At 39.9% G+C, this 27802-nt stretch overlaps 1 protein-coding gene across 2 annotated transcripts in view; it reads left to right on the forward strand.

The window, feature by feature from the left end:
• The window catches only part of rpap2 (RNA polymerase II associated protein 2), a 109026-nt gene that overhangs the window by 42372 nt on the left and 38852 nt on the right, over positions 1-27802 (forward strand). The window contains exons 10-11 of one of the 2 annotated variants that reach the window (XR_009514691.1): positions 11066-11516; positions 13578-13646. Coding sequence is in view for 1 of the 2 variants with exons in the window: in XM_059983890.1 (XP_059839873.1) it covers positions 13578-13646 (69 nt within the window). In the remaining variant the exon portion in view is untranslated. The remainder of the gene's footprint in view (positions 1-11065; positions 11517-13577; positions 13647-27802) is intronic. The other variant, XM_059983890.1, reaches the window with a different exon arrangement.

Consider the following 27802-nt stretch of genomic DNA (forward strand, 5'->3'; position numbering starts at 1 on the left):
GTGAGACCACACGGAGTATTGTGTGCAGTTTTTGGTTCCTTATTTTAGAAAGGATATACTGACATTGGAGAGGGTTCAGAGAAGATTCACAAGAATGATTGTGTTACTGTATGAGAAATGTCTGGCAGCTTTTGGGCTGTATTCCCTGGAGTTCAGGAGAATGAGGGGGGATCTCATTGAAACAGTCCGAATGTTAAACGGCCTGAACAGATTAGATATGGCAAAGTTATTTCCCATGGTAGGGGATTCTAGGACAAGAGGGCACAACTTCAGGATTGAAGGACGTCCTTTTAGATGCGGAGAAATTACTTTAGTCAGAGAGTGGTAAATTTGTGTAATTTGTTGGCACGAGCAGCTGTGGAGGCCAAATCATTGAGTGTATTTAAGGCAGGGTATCAAAGTGTATGGGGTGAAAGCTGGCAAGTGGGGATGACTGAAAGAATTGGATCAGCTCATGATTGAATGATGGAGCAGAGTCTATGGGCCAAATGGCCTGCTTCTCCTATATCTTGTGATCTTGTATCTGAGATTCACTGTGATAGATAGCTGAGCACTTGTTACTGTCCTCTGACATTGAATGCCACATGGTGAGACTGACTCTTTACAGTTATTCTCCTGCACTGCACTCAAGAATACAGTGCCTGTAAAAAGTATTCACCCACCTTAGAAGTCTTTTTTTTTGTTTTACAACATTGAATCACGGTGGATTTATTTTGGCTTTTTCTTTGGCACTGATCAACAGAAAAAAACTCTTGTGTCAAAGTGAAAACAGATCTCTACAAAGTAAATTAATTACAAATATAAAATACAAAATAATTGATTGCATAAGTATTCACCTCCCTTAATATGACACACCAAATCATCACTGGTGTAGCCAGTTGGTTTTTGAAGTCGCATAATTAGTTAAATGGAGATCTGCTTTTGGAGACCTGTGTGCAGTCAAGGTGTTTCAATTGATTGTAGTAAAAATACACCTGTATCTGGAAGGTCCAACTGCTGGTGAGTCAGTATCCTGGGAAAAACTACTCCATGAAGACAAAAGAACACTCCAAGCAACTCCACGAAAAGGTTCTTGAAAAGTACAAGTCAGGAGATGGATACAAGAAAATTTCCAAGTTAGTGAATATCCCTTGGAGTACAGTTAAATCAATCATCAAGAAATGGAAAGATTATGGCACAGCTGTAAATCTGCCTGGAGCAGGCAGTCCTCATAAACTGAGTGACCGTGCAAGAAGGAGACTAGTGGGGGAGGCCACCAAGAGACCTATGACAACTCTGGAGGAGTTACAAGCTTCAGTGGCTGAAATGGGGGACTATGCATACAACAACTGTTGCCTGGGTGTTTCACCTGTCACAGCTTTATGGGAGAGTGGCAGAGAAAGCCACTGTTGGGGAAAAAAAACTCACATGAACTCATGGCTAGAGTTTGCCAGAAGGCATGTGAGAGACTCTGAAGTCAGCTGGAAGAAGGTTCTATGGTCTGATGAAACCAAAATTGAGTCTTTTAGCTATCAGACTAAACGCTATGTTGGTGTAAGCCAAACACTGCACATCATCAAAAACACGCCATCCCTATTGTGACGCATGGTAGTGGCTGCATCACGCTGTGGGGATGCTTCACTGCAGCAGGCCCTGGAAGGCTTGTAAAGGTAGAGGGTAAAATGAGTGCAGCAAAATACAGGAAAAGCCTGATGCAGTCTGCAAGAGAACTGCAACCAGGGAGAAGATGTGTTTACCAGCAAGACAATGACCCCAAGCATTAAGCCAAAGCTACAAAGGAAGGGCTTAAAAACAACAAAGTTAATGTCCTGGAGTGGCCATGTCAGAGTTCAGACTTCAATCCAAATGAGAATTTGTGGCTGGACTTGAAAAGGACTGCTCACTCTTGATCCCCATGCAATCTGACAGAACTTGAGCAGTTTTGTAAAGAGGAATGGGGAAGAATTGCAGTGTCCAGATGTGCAAAGCTATTGGAGACCTATTTACACAGACTCTAAGCTGTAATTGCTGCCAAAAGTACATTTACTAAATACTGACTTGAAGTGGGTGAGTATTTATGCAATCAATTATTTGTATTTAATAATTGCAATAAATTTATAATAAGACATACAAAATTCTTTCCGTATCTTAAGTACTATTCCAGATCAGGCCAGTCTTAGAACCTGAAACTCCCATTAATTTCAATGCATATTCCAGGCCTACAGATCAGGAAGCAATGGGAATATTGACATAATTATTTTAGAATTTATAATTATTTTCAAAGATCAGAATGGGTTTGTAATTTTATTTTGAAATTTATTTTTAAGTATACCAACTTCAATAACTTTGTCAGAGTCTTATTAAACTGTCAAAATGTTTCACAATTTTGATTATGACAGATTTAGCTTTGTCATATTTTCTTGTTTTCCAATGGCATTGAATATGCAATATGCAACAATATACCAATATGCAACCTCGACCCTAGTCAGACTTAAACCTGGGTCATTGTAGCTTGTGTAGCAGTAGCTATCAATGTTGGAGGCAGAAACTCTGCAGCAGGCTGCTTCAGACATACGTAAACAGAAAACAGTAAAAATATACTTGTACTGGTCTATTTTCTATTGTGTAATGAAATAGATGATCTAATTTATAGTTCAAACAAATATAATGAATTACCCTGATCTAATTTCAGGAAGCCATTTTGATTTGTTGTGCTTTAATCTTTAATGATGTAGGTCTACAGTAATCTCAAAACTTGTGTTACTTAGGACTGATTACATTCATATATTTATATGCCAGAAAGAGATAATAGCCATCTTTTCATTTTCCATAGTAATTTGCCATTCCCTTAAGCAACCCCACACCAGCTCAATTTTATTATGAGCATATTTTAAAGCAACCTTCTGAAACATTACATTTTTTGATACAGCAAATTTCAATGGAACTGAGTGTTTAAGCAAGAAATATTTAAAGTGAGATTAATTGTAACAATCTTTTACCCCAAACAGTGCTGTTTATCCTTTGGAAGGAAAATAATGCTTTTCAGGTCTTAATGCACTCAGTAAACAAGAGAGAGAAAAAAAGATTCAGCAATAGCAATTTTCTGCTTCACTGCTTTAGAGAGAGGACACAGTTCATCTCCTTTCAGTTAACAGTTTTTTTTGTCTGTGCAGCTGAGAAATGGACTGAAGGTGCCCTGGAGACCTTGCACAGCAACCAATTTTCTCATCAAATCTCCAGGTGCCTGTTAGCAATTGTTAAGAAAAACTGAGATACTGAATTTTTCTCCAGAGTTAGTGAACATTGAGGGCTCTGAGTAAAGGAAGGAATACAGACAGCTCTTGTGTTATGGCCATTCCACTAACAGAATTTCACCCTCACAGAATCCAGAAAATCAGTACCCATAATTTGAATTATTGAATAAAATATCCTGTCGCAGAATTTACATGGGAAGCAAGAAGAATGCAGATAAGTATACACAAAATTTGTCTTTCAACTAGTTTTTCTCAACACATGCACATGTGACAAGGTTTCACAGTACAGAAAATCGCCATTTTCTTGGAACATTTTCTAAGAAGGCAAATCCCTCCCCTTGAATTAAATTGATTTCAAGATTGGTGGGGGGGGGGGAGAATTAAAATATGCAACCGCCAAGTATTGTGGACGATACGAAAAATAAAATTTTAGAGTAATATAGCAAGAAACATGTCCCCCCCCCCCCATATATTTGAACTGATGGTAGTAATAAAGAGAGGGCATGTCCCAGATGGTGAGACCCCTTAATGGTAGATGCCACCTCCATAGGCCATTGCCTCTTGAAGACGTTTATTGAACTTATTTAGTGTCTGTTGTTATGAACCCCATAACTGGGTCACTTACCAGCAAAGATAGAGTGATCAATGATACGATTTTTAACAGTATTAGTAAAAATACACAAAAATAATATCAATGCAAACATACAGATAATATATGTCATCAATACTAAATCTAAAAGTGCGGGTATAATAATAATAAGAAATAAGCTCTATCATTGTCTAGGGGGTAATGTATTGTCCGATGGAAATATAAAAGTCACTCAGTTCATGCAGGCTGCAGCCTTTGGGGACCGCTGTGTGGCAATGGTTGGAGAGAGAGAGAGATTTTGAGAAACTTGCCAGCTTTCCTTTTATGATTTCGATCCATCAGAGTCTCGTTGGTGTGGCCATTCACTTGTGGCCTCTCCTTTAGATAAGCCGTTCTTCCGTGGCAAGCCCGCCAATCCCAGGCAAGGGAAGGATGCACACGAGCCCCCCCCCACCGGCTGTTGCTATTAAACGCTGTCACGGGATTTCTAGCGTTTCTCCTGGTGCGTCTAAAGGGGTCGTTCCCCAGACCCTCTTTTATCCTTACTCACGGGGTCTCCGATGTCAATCAGGTTGGGATGATGTAATCCCTCAATCAGCCCACTCTGGTCGTCCCCTGAGGGCTTCAATGAATAGTACGGTACTCAATACACAATTCCGTCTCCAAGAGACAATGGCCGTTATCAATGGTTTTGTTTCGCTGAGGCCAGGACACATTCCAAACCTTGTGGATTCTCTCTCATTTCCTGGGTCCCAGACCCGAATTAATAGCGATCTTGCGATTCTCAAAAAGGAGGGGGCGACTTTGTACCCTTCGGCCCCTCACAGTTGTGGCACATTCGTAACATTGTGTTGTGGAAGATAGTCCATATTATGGTGGAGTATCGCAGCCAGAACATCTTTGGGCATGGCATGAGCTCAAGCCTAAACTTGACATGTTTCAATAATGTTGCTGAAAGTTGGCATCTAAAAAAGGGGGCAAAAAATGGGTGCTTTGGAAAGATTAGAGTCAACCCTGCAGTGCCAGAAAGAAAAATCAATGCAGGTGATTCTGATGCTAAGCTTCAATAGTCAAGGAACTGTTTGAGTGTGGAATTGTTTGACTGAATGATACAGAACAGACTTGGTAAAAGATGGTTTGCAGGCTACAGACAGGTTATGGATGGTTTAATGTGGCTTAGTGAGGTTGGAGGTGACATCGGATGTATGGCAACTCTGGCAAGGTCTGCAAGTCATTACTTCCTACAAAGCGAAACACAATAGCATGAATAGCAGCAAGGCTTCAGTACCAGAAAAACTCAGTGCCTGCTATGCAAGCTTTGAAAGGGACAACATAACTACAGCTGTTAAGATCCCTGCTGCACCTGGTGAGCCTGTGATCTCTGTCCCAGAGGCCGATGTTAGGCTGTCTTTAAAAAGAGTGAACCCTTACGAGGCAGGAGTACTCAAGGACATTTTCAATCTCACTGCTACGGGCGGTAGTTTCCACTTGCTTCAAAAAGGCAACAATTATACCAGTGCCTAAGAAAAATAATGTGGGCTGCCATAATAACTATCATCCAGTAGCACTCATGTCTATAGTGATGGAATGCTTTGAGAGGTTGGTCAAAACTAGACTGAACTCCTCCCTCAGCAAGTACCTGGACCCATTGCAATTTGCTTATCGCCACAATAGGTCAACGGCAGACACAATCTTAATAGCTCTCCACATGGCTTTACACCACCTGGACAACACAAATACCTATGTCAGGATACTGTTCATCAACTACAGCTCAGCATTTAATGCCATCAGTCCCACAATAGTGATTGAGAAGTTGCGGAACCTGGGCCTCTGTACCACCCTCTGCAATTAGATCCTCGGCTTCCTAACCAGAAGACCACAGTCTGTGCGGATTGGTGATAACACATCCTCATCACTGACGATTAACACTGGCTCTCCTCAGGTGTGTGCTTAGCCCACTGCTCTACTTTCTGTATACACATGACTGTGTGGCTAGGCATAGCTCAAACACCATCTACTAATTTGCTGACAATACAACCATTGTCAATAGAATCTCAGGTGGTGACGAGAGGGCGTACAGGAGTGAGATATGCCAACTAGTGGAGTGGTGCCGTAGCAACAACCTGGCACTCAACGTCAGTAAGACAAATGAGCTGATTGTGGACTTCAGGAAGGGTAAGATGAAGGAACACATACCAATCTTCATAGAGGGATCAGAAGTGGAGAGAGTGAGCAGTTTCAAGTTCCTGGGTGTCAAGCTTTCTGAGGATCTAACCTGGTCCCAACATATCGACATAATTATAAAGAAGGCAAGACAGCAGCTGTACTTTATTAGGAGTTTGAAGAGATTTGGCATGTCAACAAATACACTCAAAAACTTCTATAGTTGTACCATGGATAGCATTCTGACAGGCTGCAATGCTGTCTGGTATGGAGGGGCTACTACACAGGACTGAAAGAAGCTGCAGAAGGTTATAAATCTAGTCAGCTCCGTCTTGGGTACCAGCCTACAAAGTACTCAGGACATCTTCAGGGAGTGGTGTCTCAGAAAGGCAGCTTCCATTGTTGAGGATATCCAGCACTCAGGACATGGCCTTTTCTCATCAGGTAGGAGATACAGAAACCTGAAGACACACACTCAACGACTCAGGAACAGCTTCTTACCCTCTGCCATCCAATTTCTAAATGGGCATTGACTCTTTGCGCACTACCTCACTTTTTTAAAAAATATACATTCAGCCCTCCTTATCCGCGGGGGATTGGTCCCGGGACCCACCCCCGCGGATACCAAAAAACGCAGATGCTCGAGTCCCTTATATAAAATGGCGTAGTATTTGCATATAACCTATGCACATCCCCCCATATACTTTAAATAATTTCTAGATTACTTATTATACCTAATACAATGTAAATGCTATGTAAATAATTGTTATACTATGGTGTTTTGGGAATAATGTCAAGAAAAAAGTCTGTACATGTTCAGTACAGACGCAACCATCGTAGCTCTTCCGGGAATGCTGATGCCCTCTCAACATCAGCCGATCCCGATTCTCCCGTGATCTTTTAAGTTCTTAAGGCTGTAGTGCTTTACACAGCCAGCCAGCCATCCCTTACTAGCCTTAAGCTCCTTCCTCTCGCTCACAACACAAGTGGCGAACGAAAGCGACACGAGTCAAACAATGCTCAGACGAGTAATACTTTTAATCATCTCCAGATTACAGTACTTATAGTACCTAATACAATGGAAATGCTATGTGAATAGTTGTTACACTGTCTTGTTTAGGGAATAAGGACGCTTTGGAGGAGGCTCAATAACACTAAAGTCAGGATCTGTGGAGGTTAAGGGCTGAGGACCACTTCGGCAAGCGACATGCCATTTTTCAAAAGACCTAAGATTTCTATTTTCTCGGCGAGAAATAGCTCTTTACGCTCCCTCTTAGCCTTTGAGGAATTGCTTTGACCACTTAATAGCTTTTTAGAAGTCATTTTTTCACAGAAACAAAGTAGCAACTGAACGAGACACGAAGCGAACACTGCTCAAACAATGAGTGCTGGAGAGAGAATTTCCGGATCTGCGGTGGGTTGAACCCACGCATAAGGAGGGCAGACTGTACAGTATTTCTGTTCTTGCATTTTTTAAAATCTATTCGATATACGTATAACTTAATTGACTTATTTATTTATTTTAAATTTTACCTTTTTTTTCTCAGCTGGATTATGTAATGCATTAAACTGCTACTGCTAAGTTAACAAATTTCACATCAGATAATAAATCTGTTTCTGATTATGATTATGTACAATGTATTTTAGGTGTCTGAGAGACATCCCAGCAAAGGTAGATGCCTGACTTAAGAACTTAAGATGAGGAAAATGGGCATAGATTTGGAATGGGACAGCATGTTTAAGATGTCTGGGGAGAAACAAAAGATCAGCAAAGTGGTAGCTTGCAAGAATGGAAAGCACGGTGATAACTAGAAAAATATTGCTCTAGGTCCTGTCATGTAGTTAGTTTCCTCATTTTTTTAAATATACGAGAAATCCAGGTGTGCTTTACACCTCTGTTTTGAAAGTTTTGAAGTAAGTTTAGGTGATTGAAGATCTACCTCCTGGTGCACAGTCTTAACTAGATAGTTGCAGTGATGGGTAATGAAACGTTGTGGTGGCTTTCTACATACCACATGTCACTGTCATCACATTAAGCTCAGACTAATGACTGGAACATTGATGGCCTTTACTTTCCCTGCAGAAATGTTTTCCTTTTCTTTAGGTGAGAATTTTAATACTGTTTCAGTAAACAATTATTGAAGTCTAAGATTAATGGACCACTATTGCTTGCGATTTTGTTCTTGTCCCTGTACTGAAAGCTTTGTTCTTCTGAGATTCTGGCCCTGAGGTACAGTTTGCCTTAAATGTGACTGACCTTTGTCTGCTACTGCATACATGAATGTGCCACACCTGTAGGTTGTATGCTTTTAGCCCTCCTTTTAATACAGCCACAATAAGATGATTGCACTATGACAGGTGGTTGCTCTGGGACTAGTGCTTGAGTAAAGGGTTTTTGTTTGGAAAAGCTTCACTGCATAGTCATTGAACAGCCTGGTGATATTAATGCACTTACAGATCTATATGGATGTACTTGAGCAAATCATTCATCTCCTCACTGCTTGGTTTGTAAACTGCTTCTGGATAGCAATATACTGGGTGTGAAGTTGCTGCAAATCGATATGAAAAGAGGCTGCTCTAATTGATGCAGATAACTGCATTCTTTGGTTTGTATCAAAGAATGTTGCTTCTCCACTCTGCAATCAATAATGTTATCCTTGTAGAGCATAAGAATAAAGATGCTATCACTGGTATTTTTCACACTTACCCCACGTGGATTTAAGCTGTCTCTTTCATTGTATCTCTTGGCAGATTAGCCAGAATGTTGCAATTGAATGGGCTGTCAAGATGAATATGTCAATCATTTTATTTGATGGCTGATAAGCTGCTCATTTATTTCAGGGTATTCATTTAAAAATTAGTCCAGAAAAATCTCAAAAGTAGAGAAGTTTATTTGTTATATCATTGCTAGGTCTAGATGCATATTATAAAGATTAGCTTTATTTTTCACATCTACATTGATATACGTATCTACAAGATATAGGAGCAGAATTAGACCATTTGACCCATCAAGTCTGCTCCACCATTTAATCGCGGCCAATCGAACTTTCCTCTCAGCCCAATCTCCTGCCTTCTCCCCATATCCATTCATGCTCTGACCGATCAACAATCTTATCAACATCTGCCTTAAATGTACATAAAGATTTGGCCTCCACAGCTGCCTGTGGCAAAGAATTCCGCTCTCTGGATAAAGTTAGCGTTCATTTCAAGAGGACTAGATTATAAAAGCAGGGATGTGATGGTGAGACCTATAAAGCACTGGTGAGGATGTATTTGTCTAAATGCAGTCTGGGTGAAGTGATACCTGCTAAAAGTGAGAAAACTGTAGGCGGTTTAATAAAATTTAAGTGTGTGCTGCTGAGAGCTAGCTCGGTGTTTGTAACTTTTGATATTTTCTGAATGAAAGTTTAGAGAAGGCATTGAATTTTGTCTATGGGTGATATCTGTCTTGCTTTTTGTTGAATGTATTTGAGTACTATACCAGAGAGCAGAGTCTGAGGGAACTGAATTTTTGTAAACCAGGTCTTCCATGACCTAGTCAGCCCCTATATTACATTTTGCTAAGCAAAGAATTATAACAGGAATGCAGCTTGTGTACAAAAGACTTCTTCACATGTTTATCATTTAATTGAATTTGAATACTAAATATATTTTGCTGTATTGATTATTATCACAGTGATGTTTAGATCCTGAAGAATAAAATGCTGATGTATTTCAAAAGTTGAAATAAATGTTTGTTCTAGTTCTGTTCCCCAGTTTCGGTTTTTGTAATTATTTATGAAAACTAATGATAGGGAAATTTAGTGATGTTTTCTGACTTATTTCTTTATTGATATTTGGAAAGAAGGGATCCTCCTGGGTGGATCAGGAGGAGAGATAATGGTAGGCTAATCTAGAGGGTTAAATAACACAGGATCCAGGGCAAGCTAGCCAATTGGCTTGAAGGTAGGAGGAGGAGGGTGGTGGTAGACGGTTGCTTAGAAGAACAAGACCACTAGTTTATAAGAGGAATCAATGCTGGGTCCACTTTTGTCCGTCAATTATATTAATGATTAAAATGTTAATGTACGAGGGGTGATTGATAAGTTTGTGGCCTAATGTAGAAGGAGTCAATTTTAGAAAACCTAGCGCATTTACTTTTCAACATAGTCCCCTCCTACATTTACACACTTAGTCCAGCGGTCGTGGAGCATACGGATCTCTTCTTCGTAGAAGTTGGCATCTTGGCCCTCCAGAAGTGGCCCACAGCAGGGGTGATTGATATGTTTGTGGCCTAAGGTAGAAGGAGATGAGTTATACAGCTCTCATTACATGTACGTGCAGTTCAACTATCTGAGTGATTATACAGAAAGTTAGAATTTAATAACTCATCTCCTTCTACCTTAGGCCACAAACTTATCAATCACCCCTGCTGTGGACCACTTCTGGAGGTCCAAGATGCCAACTTCTACGAAGAAGGGATCGGTATGCTCCACGACCGCTGGACTAAGTGTGTAAATGTAGGAGGGGACTATGTTGAAAAATAGATGTGCTAGGTTTTCTAAAATTGACTCCTTCTACCTTAGGCCACGAACTTATCAATCACCCCTCATAGGTACTGGATTTAGTAAGTCTGTGGATGACACTAAATTTGTGGTAAAATGGACAATGTTACGGATTCAGGCAACAATAAATATATGAGGTAGGCAAGGGTTTTTATAACAAATAACACTCTTATTAAACACTGAAAACAAACCCCCCAAAAGTAAACAAATCACTAATGTAACCGGAAATCAGCTGGTGTGCGGCAGCTTAAACAGTTCTTAAAGGAATAAAGCTTACACAGTTCTTAAAGCAATGAAGCTTAAACAGTTCTTAAAGCGATGTTGCAAAAACTAAAGTAGTATTGCCAAAAGTTCAAAATGCTCATAGTCCATTTAAGGGAGAGACTTTTTAAGACAATTTAAATTCTCTTTCACGTCGTGTTGTTTTGGTTCCCAAAATCGAACTTTTCCCACGAAGAATTTACGAAACGAAACTGCTTAAAGGCACTGACCTTTCCTTTACCACACTATCCTCAATCCTTTCTGCTATTTCACAGGGATTAACACGAGAACAGTCAACGGATTCCTTCCAAACAAGGATCAAACAAGGTCGAACCCGTTTCACCGTCGAAATCGATTCTCCTCGATCTTTAACTCCCGAACTCCGATCTTCACTCTCCACTGATTCTCAACTAGCAGTATTGTAAAGACACTGCTGGCAATGACCTTTTAAACTTTAGGCATTAGATAAAACTTCATCTTTCAACTAAACTGCGTCATCACCTTAAATCATGCAGTGGCATGAAGTCAACATGGCAAATCCAGCCACGAACTGCCCCTCCTCACAGGGAGGGGTCCTCCTTTTATACCCTGTGAAAAAAAAACCTGTCACATGACCTCTACTGGCGGGAAAATGACGTCACTCCACCATCACAAGACCATTACCTCAAGTCCAGTATAGCTTCAACCCCAGTCACGTGACAAGTACACCACGGTCACGTATCACGGGTACGTAACAACAATAAGAAGATTATCTAAGATCACAGGGGATCTTGGTCATCTGGGCCAGTGGGCTGAGGAATGACAGACAGAGCTTAACTCAGAAGTATACCAAGAATTATCAATAAGTGTGAGGTTATCCACTTTGGGAGTAAGAACAGGAAGGCAGATTATTATCTGAACGGTGTAGAGTTAGGTAAGGGAAAAATACAAAGAGATCTAGGAGTCCTTGTTCATCAGTCACTGAAGGTGAATGAGCAAGTGCAGCAGGCAGTGAAGAAGGCTAATGGAATGTTGGTTTTTATTACAAAGGGAATTGAGTACAAGAGCAAAAAAATCCTTTTGCATTTGTACAGGGCCCTGGTGAGACCACACCTGGAGTATTGTGTACAGTTTTGGTCTCCAGGGTTAAGGTAGGACATCCTGGCTATAGAGGAAGTGCAGCGTAGATTTACGAGGTTAATTCCTGGGCTGTCCGGACTGTCTTACGCAGAGAGGTTAGAGAGTCTGGGCTTGTACACGCTGGAATTAAGGAGATTGAGAGGGGATCTGATTGCAACATATAAGATTATTAAGGGATTGGACAAGATAGAGGCAGGAAATATGTTCCAGATGCTGGGAGAATCCAGTACCAGAGGGCATGGTTTGAGAATAAGGGATAGGTCATTTAGGACAGAGTTAAGGAAAAACTTCTTCTCCCAGAGAGTTGTGGGGGTCTGGAATGCACTGCCTCGGAAGGTAGTGGAGGCCAATTCTCTGGATGCTTTCAAGAAGGAGCTAGATAGGTATTTTATGGATAGGGGAATCAAGGGATATGGGGACAAGGCAGGAACCGGGTATTGATAGTAGATGATCAGCCATGATCTCAGATTGGCGGTGCAGGCTCGAAGGGCCGAATGGTCTACTTACTGCACCTATTGTCTATTGTCTAATTGCATTTTGTTAACACAAACTTGCACAGTAAATGGTTGGGTCCCTTGGAAGTGTTGTAGAGAGATCTAGGTGAGCAGATACTAGATGTAGTTCCTTGAATTGGTGACTTCAAGGCAGAGAGAGTGGTGAAGAAGGTATTTGGCATGCTTGTCTTCATCATTTAGGGTACAGAGTACAAAACTGGAGTTGGGACATCACATCACAGCTGTACAAGCCATTGGTAAGTCCACATTTGGAATATTGCAACCAGAAGAATGTCATTAAACTGAAAAGAAATAAAGATTTATGAAGTTGTTACTGGGACTGGAGGGTTTGAGTGTAAGGAGAGGCTGGATACGGCAAGACTTTTTTTCATCAAGTTTGTGGGGTGATTTTATAGAGGTTTATAAAATTGTGAGGAACCTAGATAATGAATAGCCATGGCCTTTTCCCCATGGCAGGAGAGTCGAAAACTGGAGAGCATGGGTTTAAAGTGAGAGGAAAAGTTTTAAAAGGGAACTGCAAAACAACCTTTTCACTCAGCAAGCTGCCAGAGAAAGTTGTAGAAGCAAGTTCAGTTAGGCATTTTAAAGTGTGAACGGGTACGTGGATAGGAAACATTTAAAGCAGCATTTCCCATCCTGGGGTCCATGGACTCCTCAGTTAGTGTCAGGGGTCCATGGCATAAAAAAGTTTGGGAACCCCTGGTTTAGAGGAAAATGGGCCACAGCAATCAAATGAGACTGGCTAAGTTAGATAACTTGTTTAGCATGGAAATGTTAGGATTGAAAGGCATGTTTCCAGAGCTATATATAACTCTATGATTCTGTGAGCAGGTGTAGGTTACCTGAAATTAGAGAATTCTGTATTCATGCAGTTTGCTTGTAGCCTGCTCAGGAGGGATGTAAGGTCCTGTTCCTCCAGTTTGCATATGGTCTCGCTCTGGCTGGGAAGACAAGTTGCTGTGGGAATGAGGAGGGGAGTTGAAATGGCTCAGAAACTGGAGCTCAAGTATATTGCCTGGGAGCTGTGGTATCTGACCAAAACCATGTCTTTGTGTATGCACTTGAGCTCTTTAAGAAATAAGATCATTTTTATTATTAATTGAAGGTTCAAGTCGCTTCTTTTAGCTGATTATTTTCTGTGATTGTTTTCCAGACTGACCAACAAAAATATTATTCACAGAACTCCGGAGTGGACCTTGATTGCGGTTGTGCTGCTTTCAGTGTGAGTGTTTCACAATGTTATTTTTGTTCAGAAGTTAATATAAAATGTCCTTGAGAAGAGTTTATATTGGATAAATGATTAGTAGTCACATGAAGAAGTTTAAAAGTATGAAGACTACATTTAGCACTTTCTTTACTGATCAGTTTTGAAAGTAGTCTGCAGTGGGGTTTGCTTCCATCATATGAAATAATACACTGAAAATGTACAAAATGCACACTTTTTTACTGTAAAATTTCATAGCACTTGTATTTTTCATAATCTGAACCTCTAGATTTGTCCACTCTTGTTGGATTAGATTTACTCATATTAATTCCAGCTGGTGGACCTTCTTTATAGGATTAGTTTTATAATGTCTTTGTTTGTTGTTTTACATCAGACATCATCAGGTTGTTTGATTCAAGATCTTTTCATCCTGGTTCACCCATGTCCTCAGCTGACGTTTATAGTACCTGCTTATTTTAGTAAACACCGCTGTCTTGTTCTGAATTGAAGATATCATGGAAAGCTATGGCAACACACACAAAATGCTGGTGGAACGCAGCAGGCCAGGCAGTATCTATAAGCAGAAGTACAGTTGACATTTCAGACTGAGACCCTTCGTCAGGACTACGAAGGTTCTCGGCCCGAAACGTCGACAGTGCTGTTCCACCAGCATTTTGTGTGTGTTGCTTAAATTTCTAGCATCTGCAGATTTCCTCGTGTTTGCATCATGGAAAGCTATAAACATTTTTCTCTCTATTGTACAGTTCTGAGTCCTTGTGCTGTAGGCGCATAATATATAGCGTACTGAATAGCTTATTAAATGTTAACATTTATATTACTGTTTTATTTGTGATTAAGTAATGTAACTTGTATATATTTAAATACTGTATATCCAAATCCAGTCAGGGAAAAACTGAGTTAAACTGGAATAAGTTCCTAAAATGAATGTTTGATATTTTGTTTTAATTTTGAATTGAACAAATGGAGTGCATTCCAGTGCAGCATTTAAGCATTAAGTATATTTTAATGTATGATTTAAGGGAGATGGAAAAATTGCCTTTCAATGTTTTGCTTGATCGTGAATGAATGCATTTGGGCAACAAGATCGTTGTTTTGCATGTTATTTCCAATGAAGACCTCAACCATTATTGTTCTTGTTATCTAGCCCCTATCCTCTATTTCTTTAATTCTATTAACATTCTCTGCGTGGCACTGTCTTTAAACCACTCTGTTGTCAAAATTTTAGCAGGGGGTTGTTGTGATAATTTAATTTATTAATTATTTAATCAGATTCTGATACTCTCCATTTATTCCATAACTATAATGTTCCTTTTTTTAATAAAGGTCACATAAATTTCAAGAATTTATTAACTGTTAGCAAGGTTACATATGTGTGCTGACCTCTACACACTGAATGACGTTCCAGTTATTTTAACTTCTGCAATCTATTGCAGGAAATGTATTTATTTATTGAGATACAAAGTGGAATCTGTTTCCGTTCAGACCTTCAAGCCACTCCACCCAGCATCCCCTGATTTAATCCTAGCCTAACCACTGACCATTTAACCTTCCAACCAGTATGTTTTTGGACTATGGAAGAAAACTGGAGTACCCGGAAGAAACCCACACGGTCACAGGGAGAATGTTCAGACTCTTTGCAGGCGGCGACGGGAATTGAACCTGGGTCGCTGGTACTGTAAAGCGTTGTGCTAGCCACCACACTACCATACCCAAATTGTGATCTCGTGGATACAAGACTAAATATAAAATCATCCTTGTTGAGGAATTAATTTGAGGAATAAAATTAAAATTAAATTATCTTGTTAGCATAGCACTCCATCAGCAATTATGTATATTATTATCAATGTGCATGATAGCCAATAAATTCAGGGTTTAAGTCAAGTCAAGTTTATTGTAATTTAACTATATATGTATATAATGTTAATAACCATTAAATGTATATGGAAATGAGACAATGTTTCTATGAACCAGGGTGTAAAGCACAGTAATGCATATAACACACAATAACTTACAAAGGTAAAGATGAACTCTACAGATGAATCACGCATAAGTAACAAACTAAAGTGCATAAATTAAATAGTGTAAAGTATGGAACAGATTAACCAGTGACTCTTTGAATATGAACGGCAGGAAGTTCAGAAGTCTAATCATCTGAGGGAAGAAACTGTTTCTCATCCTGACCGTTCTTGTTTTTATGCATTGTAGTTTCCTGCCTGATGGTAGAAAGTCAAAGAGGATGTTGGATGGATGGGTGGAATCCTTAATAATACCAAGGGCCCTGCATACGCAGCGCTCCTGATAAATGTCCACAATGGATGATAGGGAAGACCCCTATGATGCTCAACTACTCCCATACCAGATGGAGATGCAACTTGTCAGGATGCTCTCAGTGGTGCTTTTGTAAAATGCAGATAAGATGCAGAGATAAGGGTGGGGGATGCCTTGCTTGCCTCAATCTTCTTAGGAAGTGGAGGCACTACTGTCCCTTCTTGTTCAGGGGGGTGATATTAAGGCACCAAGTGAGGTCGTCCGTGATGTGGACTTCCAGGAGCTTGGTGCACTTAACTCTCTCTACGGATGTTCGCATAGGGGGATGGTTCGTCTGCACCTTCTTCAAGTCCACAATGGGTCTTCTCCACATTTAGGCTTAGGTTGTTCTTTTCACACCAATTCACCAGTTGCGCCACTTCTTCTCTGTACTCCATCTTGTCATCGTCCTTGAAGAGGCCAACCACTGTTGTGTTCCACAAGCCTGATGACATGGTTTGAGTGAATCCTGTGACGCAGTCGCCCATCAGCAGTAGCTGTGATAGTATTAAGAATGCAGTGGTATTCCTTCATGTCCAAAACTAGCTGATCGCTTTATCCGTGTTTCGTTTTCTCATATAAATGCCATCTTTCTCTTTGCCTGTTATTTGCTGGGTTTACATATTAATTATTTATTAATCTAGATACCAATTTATATCAGTCCACAGCCTAAACACAGTGTCTTTTAATTTTAGCAATTTAATGCTGAAGTTACAGTATAAAGTTTTAAGTAATGGTGAGAACTGGGAGAAACTGCACTCTGGCAAAATCAGTCCAGTTTGTGCATTTTACTGATATTGTGTGATTTCATCAGTTTAATGTAAAGTGTAGTGCTTTGATTGGAGAATAACAAAAATAGTTGAGAATTTGAGGTGCTGCAGAGAGATTCATGAAGCCCCAAATGTAAAGAATATAGGCTATGAGGAACACTAGAGATTCTGCAAATGCTGATTTCTAGCAATGCAAACACAAAATTCTGAAGGAGCACTGCAAGTCAGGCAGCATCTGAAGAGTCAACATTTTGGACCAAGGTCCTTCTGGCTGAGTCCTAATAAAGGGCCTTAGTCTAAAATGTCAGCCATTTATTCCTCTCCATAGCTGCTGCCTGGCCTGTTGAGTTCCTCCAGCATTTTGAGTGTGAAATTACGAAGGACAGTGACGTGTGGTCAGGTTATAGACAATACAATCTATAAGGGAGAACAGAATCAATCAGATTTAATATCACTGAGATATGTCGTGAAATTTGTTACCTTAGCGGCAGCTGTACAATGAAGTGCATGATAAATATAGAGAAAAAAGAGTTACATCAAGTGTGTGTGTATGTATATATATTTTTTTATATATATATATATATTATATGTCCAATAAATAGTTGAGCTAAAATAAGTAGTGCAAAATGACAAATAAAGAAGTAGTGAGATAGTGTTCATGGGTTCAGTGTCCATTTAAGAATCGGATGGCAGAGGGGAAGAAGCTGTTCCTGAATCACTGAGTGTGTGCCTTCAGGCTCCTGTACCTCCTACATGATGATAACGGGATACAGTCTGGGTGGTGGGGATCCTTAATGATGGACCTATGCAAATACTTTTATTATAATAATAAGTATTTCTTATGATAGCAATAATTAACTTGTAACCCATAAATCTTACAGCCAGTTGATTGGAGCTCTTTGAGCACTTGACATATATGTGCAGTTCCATTCTCATCCACATTTTAATGTTGAGAGAGTGTGGACAGCATTATCCTGCATTCTTGTGGTATTTTGCTTATGTCTTTATATTGGTAGAAATAATTGCAGTTTTTGATCACTTTAGTTATAGAACAAAATCATTTACTTTCTAATTGCAACCAAGATTGCAATTGGCCAAGTGCTACATGTAGCCTTTAACATGAATCCTGCATTTTAAATAAATCACTGGTGGTTTAATGTTCTGCCAGAATAATAAGTTTTATCAGTTTTGAAGCTTTCGAGCAGTTGGAATATTTTCAACTTGGATTACAGAATTGTAAAGATCTCACTCCAGGCTGCACCATGCTTTTCTTTGGGCCTGCCAGGTCAGAGGAACTTCTTGGGTGGAGATGTTCCCAGTAGACATTTGCAGGTCAAAATATGCTGCAGGCTATCTTCACAGCATCCTCAGCATTGCATTTCCTATCCTTGATATTACTTCAGTCTGACACATTATTTCAGCTTTCCTGTCCCAGGGAAGTAAATTCAAGCAAGTGTTAGTGAAGGCTTCAGTAAGTCTTGCATCTGTGTTATAAAGCCAGCTAGTGCTCAAATGAGTCATTAAATCAGAACACAGAAAGTAACTTTACTGGAATGCTTTGATATAAATTTTTAATCGACTGTAAGAACAAATCTTTTGTCATTTTTATTCCTAACTTGTATGGGTGAACGGCTAATTTGTGAAACAGATCTTATGAATTTTTTAACGTTTCTGGCACAAATTTCACTGCATTCAGTGGTAGCCATAGAATTCAACAGAACAGCAGCAATTTACTTTCTATAAATTTAGACTCTTAATGTTTTTGCACACTTGAATAGATTTCATAAAGCACCCGCAAACCGAAAATGTCATGCTAGTATTTGTTTTGTTCGCTGCTGTGATTTCAGCCATGACCAGTTACAGAATAACATTTACAGATTCAGAAATATTAAAGAGGGTAATGGATACTGTTCTTAGTACTTTGTGGTTTTTACTGATTTTCATGTGCTTACGAACTTTAGTTCTGAACTTGCATTATCCGATTAAATCTGATTAAATTATATTTGTAATTTGTAATTCACAAATTAGAATTGTATGGATTTCAGTGTCCCTTCTGAATTTACAGTTGTGTTTAAGGTGAGAGAGTAATTTGCAAAATTAAATGATGCAGATAAATGCATCTTTCAATATTTTGCTAATATAAAACGTATTTTTTTCACATTGCTAGGATTCCTGCTGGATGTGTATTATATACCCTGGGTGAAAGCTAATGGAAAGCTTTCAGAGCTTATGTAGAAAAAATGTCTTGGCTAATTTTTTGTCTGAACTGGCACTGAATTGTGGTCAATTTTGCTTAGATTTAATCTTCCAACATTTTCACCTAAAAGCATGAGCATGGTTGTACTGTACTGGGAGTAAAGTGCTAGCTTTGGGATATACATTGGAACATACTTCAAACGATGTGGACCACAGGACAAAAGCCATCAGTCATTTCAGTTAACTCTGCTATTCAAAGATATACACAAGAGGCAATATTCAGCTGACATGCACAGCTCCAGAATAGATTCCAGGATGGTTTCAGTTGCAGCTTGTTTTTTTGCTTAACATTAATTTCTGTGTAAGATATAAGATGAAGGCTATGTATTTAAAGTAGAAGGAAAACACCCAAAAAAATGTGATTTTAGTCTGAGTTTTTTCTTTTATAGTGTGAAATGCATGTACCCACACAATTATTCCTTTAAAAAAAACTGTTTTGTTGTATAGCAGATTATCTCTCATATTTGCCCAGCTTTTAAAGTAATGGCACATGCCATAAATTTGGCAATTGCTAAAATTACTTACGATAACTTATTTTATATATAGTCTCAAATACCTAATTTGTATACAGTTACTACTACAGGCATAGGGGTGATTCTGAAATAGTCCATTTCTTTCAAAGATTTGACAGATTTCAAGAGAATATTGCTGATGGAGTGGCTCTGCAGCAATGACAGGTAGAAGCTTCGAACAAAAACAAAACTGAATCTGATCTTCATTAGTTTAATGGCTCTATAACATGATCTAAGTATATAATGTTAAAGGAGTGAAGGAACTTGACTGTGAAGGGATTTGAGTCCACATACCTTTTGGTAAGAATGTAAATGATTAAAGCTATTAAATAATGTATTAATGTATTTACTGTATGTGGAGAAAATATTTGAATCCAGTTTGAGTGGAGAGGTAGAGCCAATGTTACCTCAGCAGTGGTAGCCTGGGATTCAGGTGTGTAAGTTCACCTTCTGAAGTATTTGCCTTGCAATATCAACCACCCCAAATACCCACTCTTTTAAGTTTCTAATATGTGTCCTGTTATTTGTAACCATTCCTCCAAAGTACATCGGACTCTTTTTAATTTAACTGGTAGGTGAAGATAGCTGTTGTAGGTAGAGCACAGGTTGCAGAATATAATAGGTAGGCTGGAGGAGGTGCATGTGAATTTCTGCCTCGCCTATAAGTGCTGTTTATGTCACTGGAATTATGGTGAGGGAGTAGGTGCAGGGACACACTGACCTGTCTGCTCATCCTTCTCCACTGCCGTGGTGGAGCCAAATCCAAACTAAGAGAATAGCATATCATATTCCTTTTGTGTAGCTTATAGCTCAATTGTATGAACATTGAAATTTCAGATTCCAAGTAACCCACTCTCCCTGTGTGTCTATCCCACTTTCACTCCTCCACCCAGGGTATCTCTCCATTCGCATTCTCCACACTTTTCTCAACCCCAAACCCCCCCCCCCCACCTACCCTTGTTACCAAACAAGACATGTCCTCTTCCTATTATGACCTTCAGGAGGAGATACAGGATGCTGAAGACCCACACTCAACAATTCTGAACAGCTTCTTCACCTGTGTCAATAGATTTCTGAACACTCCATAAATCCAAGTACTTATTTATGTTGTAATTTAGAGTTTTTTTTTGTGTCTTTGCACTTTCCTGCTGCTGTAAAACAAAAAGATTTGACATTTTATGAGGTAATAAATCTGACTCTGATTCCATCACTTGGTTAAGTCTGTCCATTACCGCGTATCTATCAGTCTAGCAAACACGAGGAAATCTGCAGATGCTGGAAATTCAAACAGCACACACAAAATGCTGGTGGAACACAACAGGTCAGGCAGCATCTATAAGGAGAAGCATGGTCGACGTTTCGGGCCGAGACCCTTCATCAGGACCTGCTGTGTTCCACCATCTATCTATCTCTCTGAGTTTCTTCTCCCTTGGTTCACCTTCGTGGCTCCATCTGCCTATCTTCCCTACCCACCTCTACTCCCACCTCATCTGATCTGATTTCCCCCTATCACCAACCAGATTCTGTGTCATCACTGCCCCCCATCACTTCCACATGTTCCTCTTGTTCCTGGACGTTCTCAGTAATGATGCAGCGCCTCAGTCTGAAGGGTATGTCATTCCTTTTGCCTCCACAGATGATACTGACACTGAATTCTTAAGCAGTTTTTATGTTGCATCTTCTTTTTTGGTTAGTTTGATGTTCCTGCATTCCATCACGTTCACCACTTGATGGCTCTGCAAAAGCAATGGAAGCTTGGAAACTAATGTGTATCACAGCGGTGCTGAATGTACAGTCAGCCAGACCTCATCATTGATCTAAAAATGTTCGGCTACACTTCCACCACCCCCCCAGTTCTATTGCAATTAACTCTCCGCCATTTAGGATTGACTCTTGCATTTCTAGTCTAAATCTTGTGATCAGTGTGCCGTTAGAATTGCCTCACTGATACTTCACCCATCTTTTCCCACAAAATTGGATCTGCAATGCCTACTTCCTTGATGAACTGAAAGCGTACTAATGGAAGAAGTACTGAACACATAACAAGAAATCCATCACTTCCTTCTCTTTTAAAATAATCCCTATCTTTCTTCTGACAGCTGATGTCCCAGGATCGACGCACAACATTTGCTGAGTGTCTCTATAATGTTTCAACATGTATGCACCTCTCGCTATTTGGTGAACTATAGATTCAACATTGCTAATGTTATTTCCTTTACACAAATATAAAGGAGAATGAAATAATTCTTACTCCTGATCCAATGCAGCATAAAAAACACATAAGATAAAGAACACAATAATAATCAAAAAACACAATGAATGTAAATGCATAAGACAGCTTATATACATTGATTGTATGTCCATAAAGGGAATCTAGGCGTAGAAGTGTCTGTACATAAGGTAATTAACAGGAAATGGAAAGGTAGTGGTGGTGGGGGGTGTGGAGAGGTGGGTTAGTGGGTGGAGGTATTGATCAGCCTTTCTGTTCGGGCAAACAAACTGTTTTTGAGTCTGTTGGTCATGGTGTGGGTGCTGTGTTGTTTCCTGTTGGAAGTGAGACAAACAGGGTGGATAGGATCATTAGGGCCCAGTTCCAACACCCTTCTGTATTTATGTCCTTGATGGTAGGTAGGCAAGTACTGGTGAAGGATTGCAAATTTTTCCCACCTGTTGTAGGGCTACCTGTTAGCCACAGTGTGGTTTCCATACCATGCAGTGGTGCAGCTTGTTAGGTGCTTTCTATTGCATATTTGTAGAATGACGTGAGTATAATGTGCATAACCCAGCTCTCTTGAGCCTCCTCAGAAAACAGAGGGATTGGTGGGCTTTCCTGATTGCGTAGGATGTGTGTGATATGGTTCCTTTGTGTTACTTAACTCTAGCCAATGAATTCTGGCCTTGACCTCCTCTCTTCAGAATTAACAGATATATTTCCTAATCGCTGCTGCCACCCATTTTTTTTCTTCCCTGTGTTTTCAAACACCTTGTTTCCAGGAATGTTAAGTGTGCAGTCGTAGTAAACACACACAAAATGCTGGAGGAACTCAGCATGTCAGGCAACATCTATAGAAAGGAATAAAGAGTTTACATTTCAGGGTGGGGCTCTTCATCGGCCTGGAAAAGGAGGGGGGGAGATGCCAGAATAAGGTGGGAAGAGGAGGAGTACAGGCTGGATGGTGACAGGTGAAGCCAGGTGAGGGGGAAGATGAAATGAGAAACTGTGAGGCCATAATTGGAGAAGGGCTGGAAAAGAAGGAATCTGATGGGAGAGGTGAATGGACCATGTGATAAAGGGGAGGAGGTGAATGTTCCTCCAGCATTGTGTGTGTGCTTACTCTGTATTTCCAGCATCTGCAGGATCTCTTGTGTTTATGTACTCAGTCTTGATCTTTTGGTTGAGCTTTGGTTCAGTCGTAGTCACAATGTTTTCCCATGTTGCTAACTATTTGTGTTGGTGGCTCACCAACCTTATTCATTACAGTTTGTGCATTTACACAACTTTATTCGTAAGCATATTTTCATAGCTTGGCCCTTGTAAGCCTGTGGAATAATCTTGGTTTATTATTTGATTATAACCTTAACTATGCATTTCTGTTAACCTATGGTAATTTTTACCCACTTTTTTTAAAATTAGGTATTCACCTATTTGTGCTTTAAAACTATCCAAAGACCATATTTCCACTTTGAGGAAGAGTTGCAAGAACTTAGGACCACTGAGAAGAAATAAAAATAACTTTGTCTCTGTTAAATGGGCAGACACTGATCTTTTAAACAGCTATCCCTGCTTCTAGGTTCTCCGACAGGCACCATACATTCACCCTGTCAAAACCTATCAAGGTTTTGCACGTTTCAATCAAGTACTTATTCTTTTCTAAACTTCAGCAACATTTTTCAAAATCTAATCCCAAGGTAACTGATAGAGAAATAATTTTAACTCCCGTGACACCACTGTAATTTGGTACATTTCTGCTGTATTCCACCCTCCAGAACTATACATTGAGTTTCCATTGACAGCAGTTTGCACGAGCCAGCATCCACATAATTCATCTGAGATACCAAGTTCAGCTTCCTCCATCTCCTGACCTTTCTGTTGCCCACAGAGATTAACTTGCCTTGTAAAAATACATTTGAGAAATAAAAAAATACTTCTATCCCTAAAGGAGCGTAACTCCCAAGAGAACAAGGATAAGTGTCGTGGATTAGTAAAAGCAATGAAAGCTCCTGTTAGATAGCTGAAAGGTTAGCAAATAAGATAGAATGCAAAATAAGTACCCAATTAACTATGTACAGAGTTGCAAGAGATAGTTGTGGCCCATTGCAGAATTCAAAAGATAAACTTTGAATGTATCATCTGGGGGGAGAAAACTGAAGGGATAAATTTGTAACATTTTACAACCTATTATTAATGCTCAGCTCTGAGCAATGTGTTGCAGTTTTCATGTTGACAGTGCAAAGATTAAAATGGCTAAGGGTACAATTCTTAATATCAACAGTCCTAAAACAGAACAATGGCTAGTCCACATAACATCCCAGCTGTTATCACCTACAGGATGGATGTAGTTTGGGAAACCTCTTATCGGATTTAGGAACTGTTTCTATCATTTGTGTAGCTCTAAAATGTAAGAGCAAAAATCTAATGCTGAGGCTTACAGAGCATTGGTTAAACTGCTCTTGGAGTAATGTAAGCAGTTTTGGGCCTCTTATCAAAGAAGGGATATACTGGCATTGGAGAAGTTCCAACAATGATCCTGGGAAAGAAAAGTTTAACATATGAGGAGCATCTAATGTTCTGGGTCTGTACTCACTGGAGTTTAGAAGAGTGAGGAAGGATCTCATTGAAACTCCCCAAACACTGAAAGGCCTAGATAGAGTAGGCTTGGAGAAGATGTTTACAATAGTGGAAGAATCCCATTTAGAGCAGAGATGAGGAGTAATTTCTTTAGCCAAGGAGTGGTGAATTTGTGAAAGTTATTGCTACATATGCCCAATGAGGCTGAACCATTGGATATATAGAGTTTGTCAAATGTGTTCAGGAGAGTTTCCTTAATAAGTAGACGTCCCAATAAGAGAGTGTACGATACTTGATTTGCTATTAGGGAATGCGACAGACAGGTGACAAAAGTTTGTGTCAGGGAGTACTGTACATCTAGTGATCATAATGCCACGACTTTCAAAGTAAATATGAGAAAAAGATAGGTCTGGTCCGCGGATTGAGATTCTGAATTGGAGAAAGGCCAGTTTTGATGGTATCAGAAAAGATCTGGTAAGTGTGGATTGGGACAGGCTGTTTTTTGGCAATGGTGTAGTTGGTAAGTGGGAGGCCCTCAAAAGTGAAATCTTGCAAGGACAAAGCTTGCGTATGCCCATCCAAATAAAAGGTAAAGATAACAGATTTAGGGAACTTGGGTTTTCAAGAGATATTGAGGCCCTAGTTAAGAAAAAAAGGAGGTGCATAGCGGGTATAGACAGGTAGGAACAAATGAGTTGCTTATGGAGTATAAGAATTGTAAGAGAACACTTAAGAAACCAGGAGAGTGAAATGAAGGCATGAGGTTGCCCTGGTAAGATGGAGAATCCTGAAGAGTTCTACAGATATGTTAAGAGCATTGGCACTCTGGAAGATCAAAATAGTAATCCATGAGTGGAGCCAAAATAGTTGGGGGGAGATCTGAAATGATTTTTTTTGTGCTAATATTTACTCAGGAGATGGACACAGGGTCTATAGAAGTAAAGCCAAGCAGCATCAACCTCAGAGACCCTGTACAGATTACAGAGGAGTGGGTGTTAGCTGTCTTGAGGAAAATTAGGGTGAATAGAACCTCAGGGCTTGGCAAGGTGTTCCCTTGGATCCTGTGGGAGGCTAGTGCAGAAATTGCAGGGGCCCTAGCAGAGATATTTAAATCATCTTTAACAACAGATGAGGAATCGAAGGATTAGAGGATAGCTAATGTTTTTTCGCCATTTAAAAAGTGATCTGAAAATAAAACAGGGAATTATAGGCTGGTGAGCCCAACATCAATTGTGGGAAAGTCATTGGAAGGTATTCTAAGGGACCTGACTGACATATGAGTATTTGGATAGACTGGAACTGATTAGAGACAGGCAGCATGACTTTGTGCATGTGAGGTTGTGACAAACAAAGTTTTTCAAGGAAGTTACCTGGGAAATTGGTGAAGACAAGCCAATGAATATTGTTTTCAAGGACTTTTGCAAGACCTTTGACAAGGTCCTGCATGGGAGGTTGGTCAAGAAGGTTCGGTCACTCTGCGTTCAAGGGAAGGCTTTGTGGGAGAAGCCAGAGAATTGTTGTAGTTGGTTGCCTCTCTGACTGGAGGCCTGTTACTAGTGGAGTGCCACAGGGATCAATGCTGGCTCCATTATTGTTTGTCATCTGTACCAATGTTCTGGATGATAATATGGTTAAGTGTATCAGCAAAGTTGGGAGTGTAGTGGACAGCGAGGAAGACTATCAGAGCTTGCAGCGGGATCTGGACCAGATGAAAGAAATGGGCTGAAAAATGGCAGATGACATTTAATGTAGACCACTATGAGGTGTTCCACTTTGGGAGGACAGACTAGGGTAGGGCTTGCACGGTGAGTGGCAGGGCATTGAGGAGTGCAGTAAAACGGGGGGATCTTGGAATACAGATCCATAATTCCTTGAAAGTGACGTCACAAGTAGATACAGTCGTAAAGAATGCTCTTGGCACATTGGTCTTCATAAATCAAAGTACTGAGTAGAGGAGGTTGAAGTTGTACAAGATGTTGGTGAGGCCTAATTTGGAGTATTGTGTGCAGTTTTGGTCACCTACCTACAGGAAAATGTCAGTAAGTTTGAAAGAATACAGAGAAGATTTACAGAGATGTTGCCATGACTGAGGGACCTGAGTTAAAAGAAAGATTGAATAGGTTAGGACTTTATTCCTTGGAATATAGAAGATTGAGGGGAGATTTGATACAAAATTATGAGGGGTATAGACAGGGTAAATGCAAGCAGGCTCTTTACACTGAGGTTGGGTGGGACTACAACTAGAGATCATGGGTTAAGGGGGAAAGGTTTAAGGGGAACATGAGGGGAAACTTCTCCACTCAGAGGATCATGAGAGTGGAACGAGCTACCAATGCAAGTGGTGCATGCAAGCTTGATTTCAACATTTAAGAGAAGTTTGGTTAGGTACATGAATGGTAGTGGTATGGAGGGCTATGGTGCCGTGCAGTTTGATGGGAGTGGGGATGTTTACATGGTTCAGTATGGACTAGATGGGCTGAAGGGCCTGTTTCTGTGCCCTACTTTTCTATGACATGATGACTCTATATTTAAAATGGAGATTGATAGGTTCTTGATTAGTAAGGACATCAAAAGTTATGGCAAGAGGTCAGGAAAATGGGATTGAGAGGGAAAATTAATCAGTCATAATCAAACGATGGAGTAGGTACAATGGACCTAATAGCCTAATTCTGCTTTTTTGTCTTATGATTTTGCTCCTTCCGTAAGGGGGTGGGAGGTGTCTGGCGTATTAAGTTTGCTTCTATTATAGTGAGACCATTGGTTGTGGGAACGCCAGAAATAGAATGAGAGTAGTGATCCCCTTTTGTTCAAGAACCTGACGGTTGAGGGGTAGTAACTGTTCCTGAACCTGGTGGTGCGAGCCCTGAGACTCTTGTACCTTCTATCTGATGACAGCAGAGAGAAAAGAGCATGGCCTGGATGGTGAGGATCTTTGATGATGGATGCTGCTTGTCTATGACAACATTTCATATAGATTTGCTCAATGGTTGGGAGGGTTTTACCCGTGATGTACTGGGTCAAGTCCACTGTCTTTTGTAGGATATTTTGCTCAAAGGCATTAGTGTTCCCATACCAGGCCATAATGCAGGTAAGGTGTATATTACAGAGACACTGAGATGTAAGATTAGAGGGAGCATTAGCTTAGTTGTGACAGGTTGCAGGGTTTCCATAGACCACCCATGAAATTAAATGACAATAAAAAGCTAAAACAGTAATAAAGTTGATCAGCTGCGGGCATATTTTCCGCAGCAAAAATGTGTCTATATCAGGGGTGGCCAACCTTTTACATTCCACGGGTCAATTTTTTCACGTACGAGTTCAGATGTGCCATACAATTCTTGTACCCCCATTCAATTCTTGTAAAAATATGTTAATATAGACATATTTAGCATTTGTACATGATATATTGATTTAATATAAAACAAGATAAACATTACTTACCTTAATGAGACTTTTAACAAATATATTTTGTCGTCTCTTGATTTCTTCCTTTTTCTTAATCACATATTCTTTCCGTAA

Source organism: Hypanus sabinus, chromosome 11 (assembly GCF_030144855.1).
Source record: "Hypanus sabinus isolate sHypSab1 chromosome 11, sHypSab1.hap1, whole genome shotgun sequence".
In the NCBI taxonomy this organism is placed as follows: domain Eukaryota; kingdom Metazoa; phylum Chordata; class Chondrichthyes; order Myliobatiformes; family Dasyatidae; genus Hypanus; species Hypanus sabinus.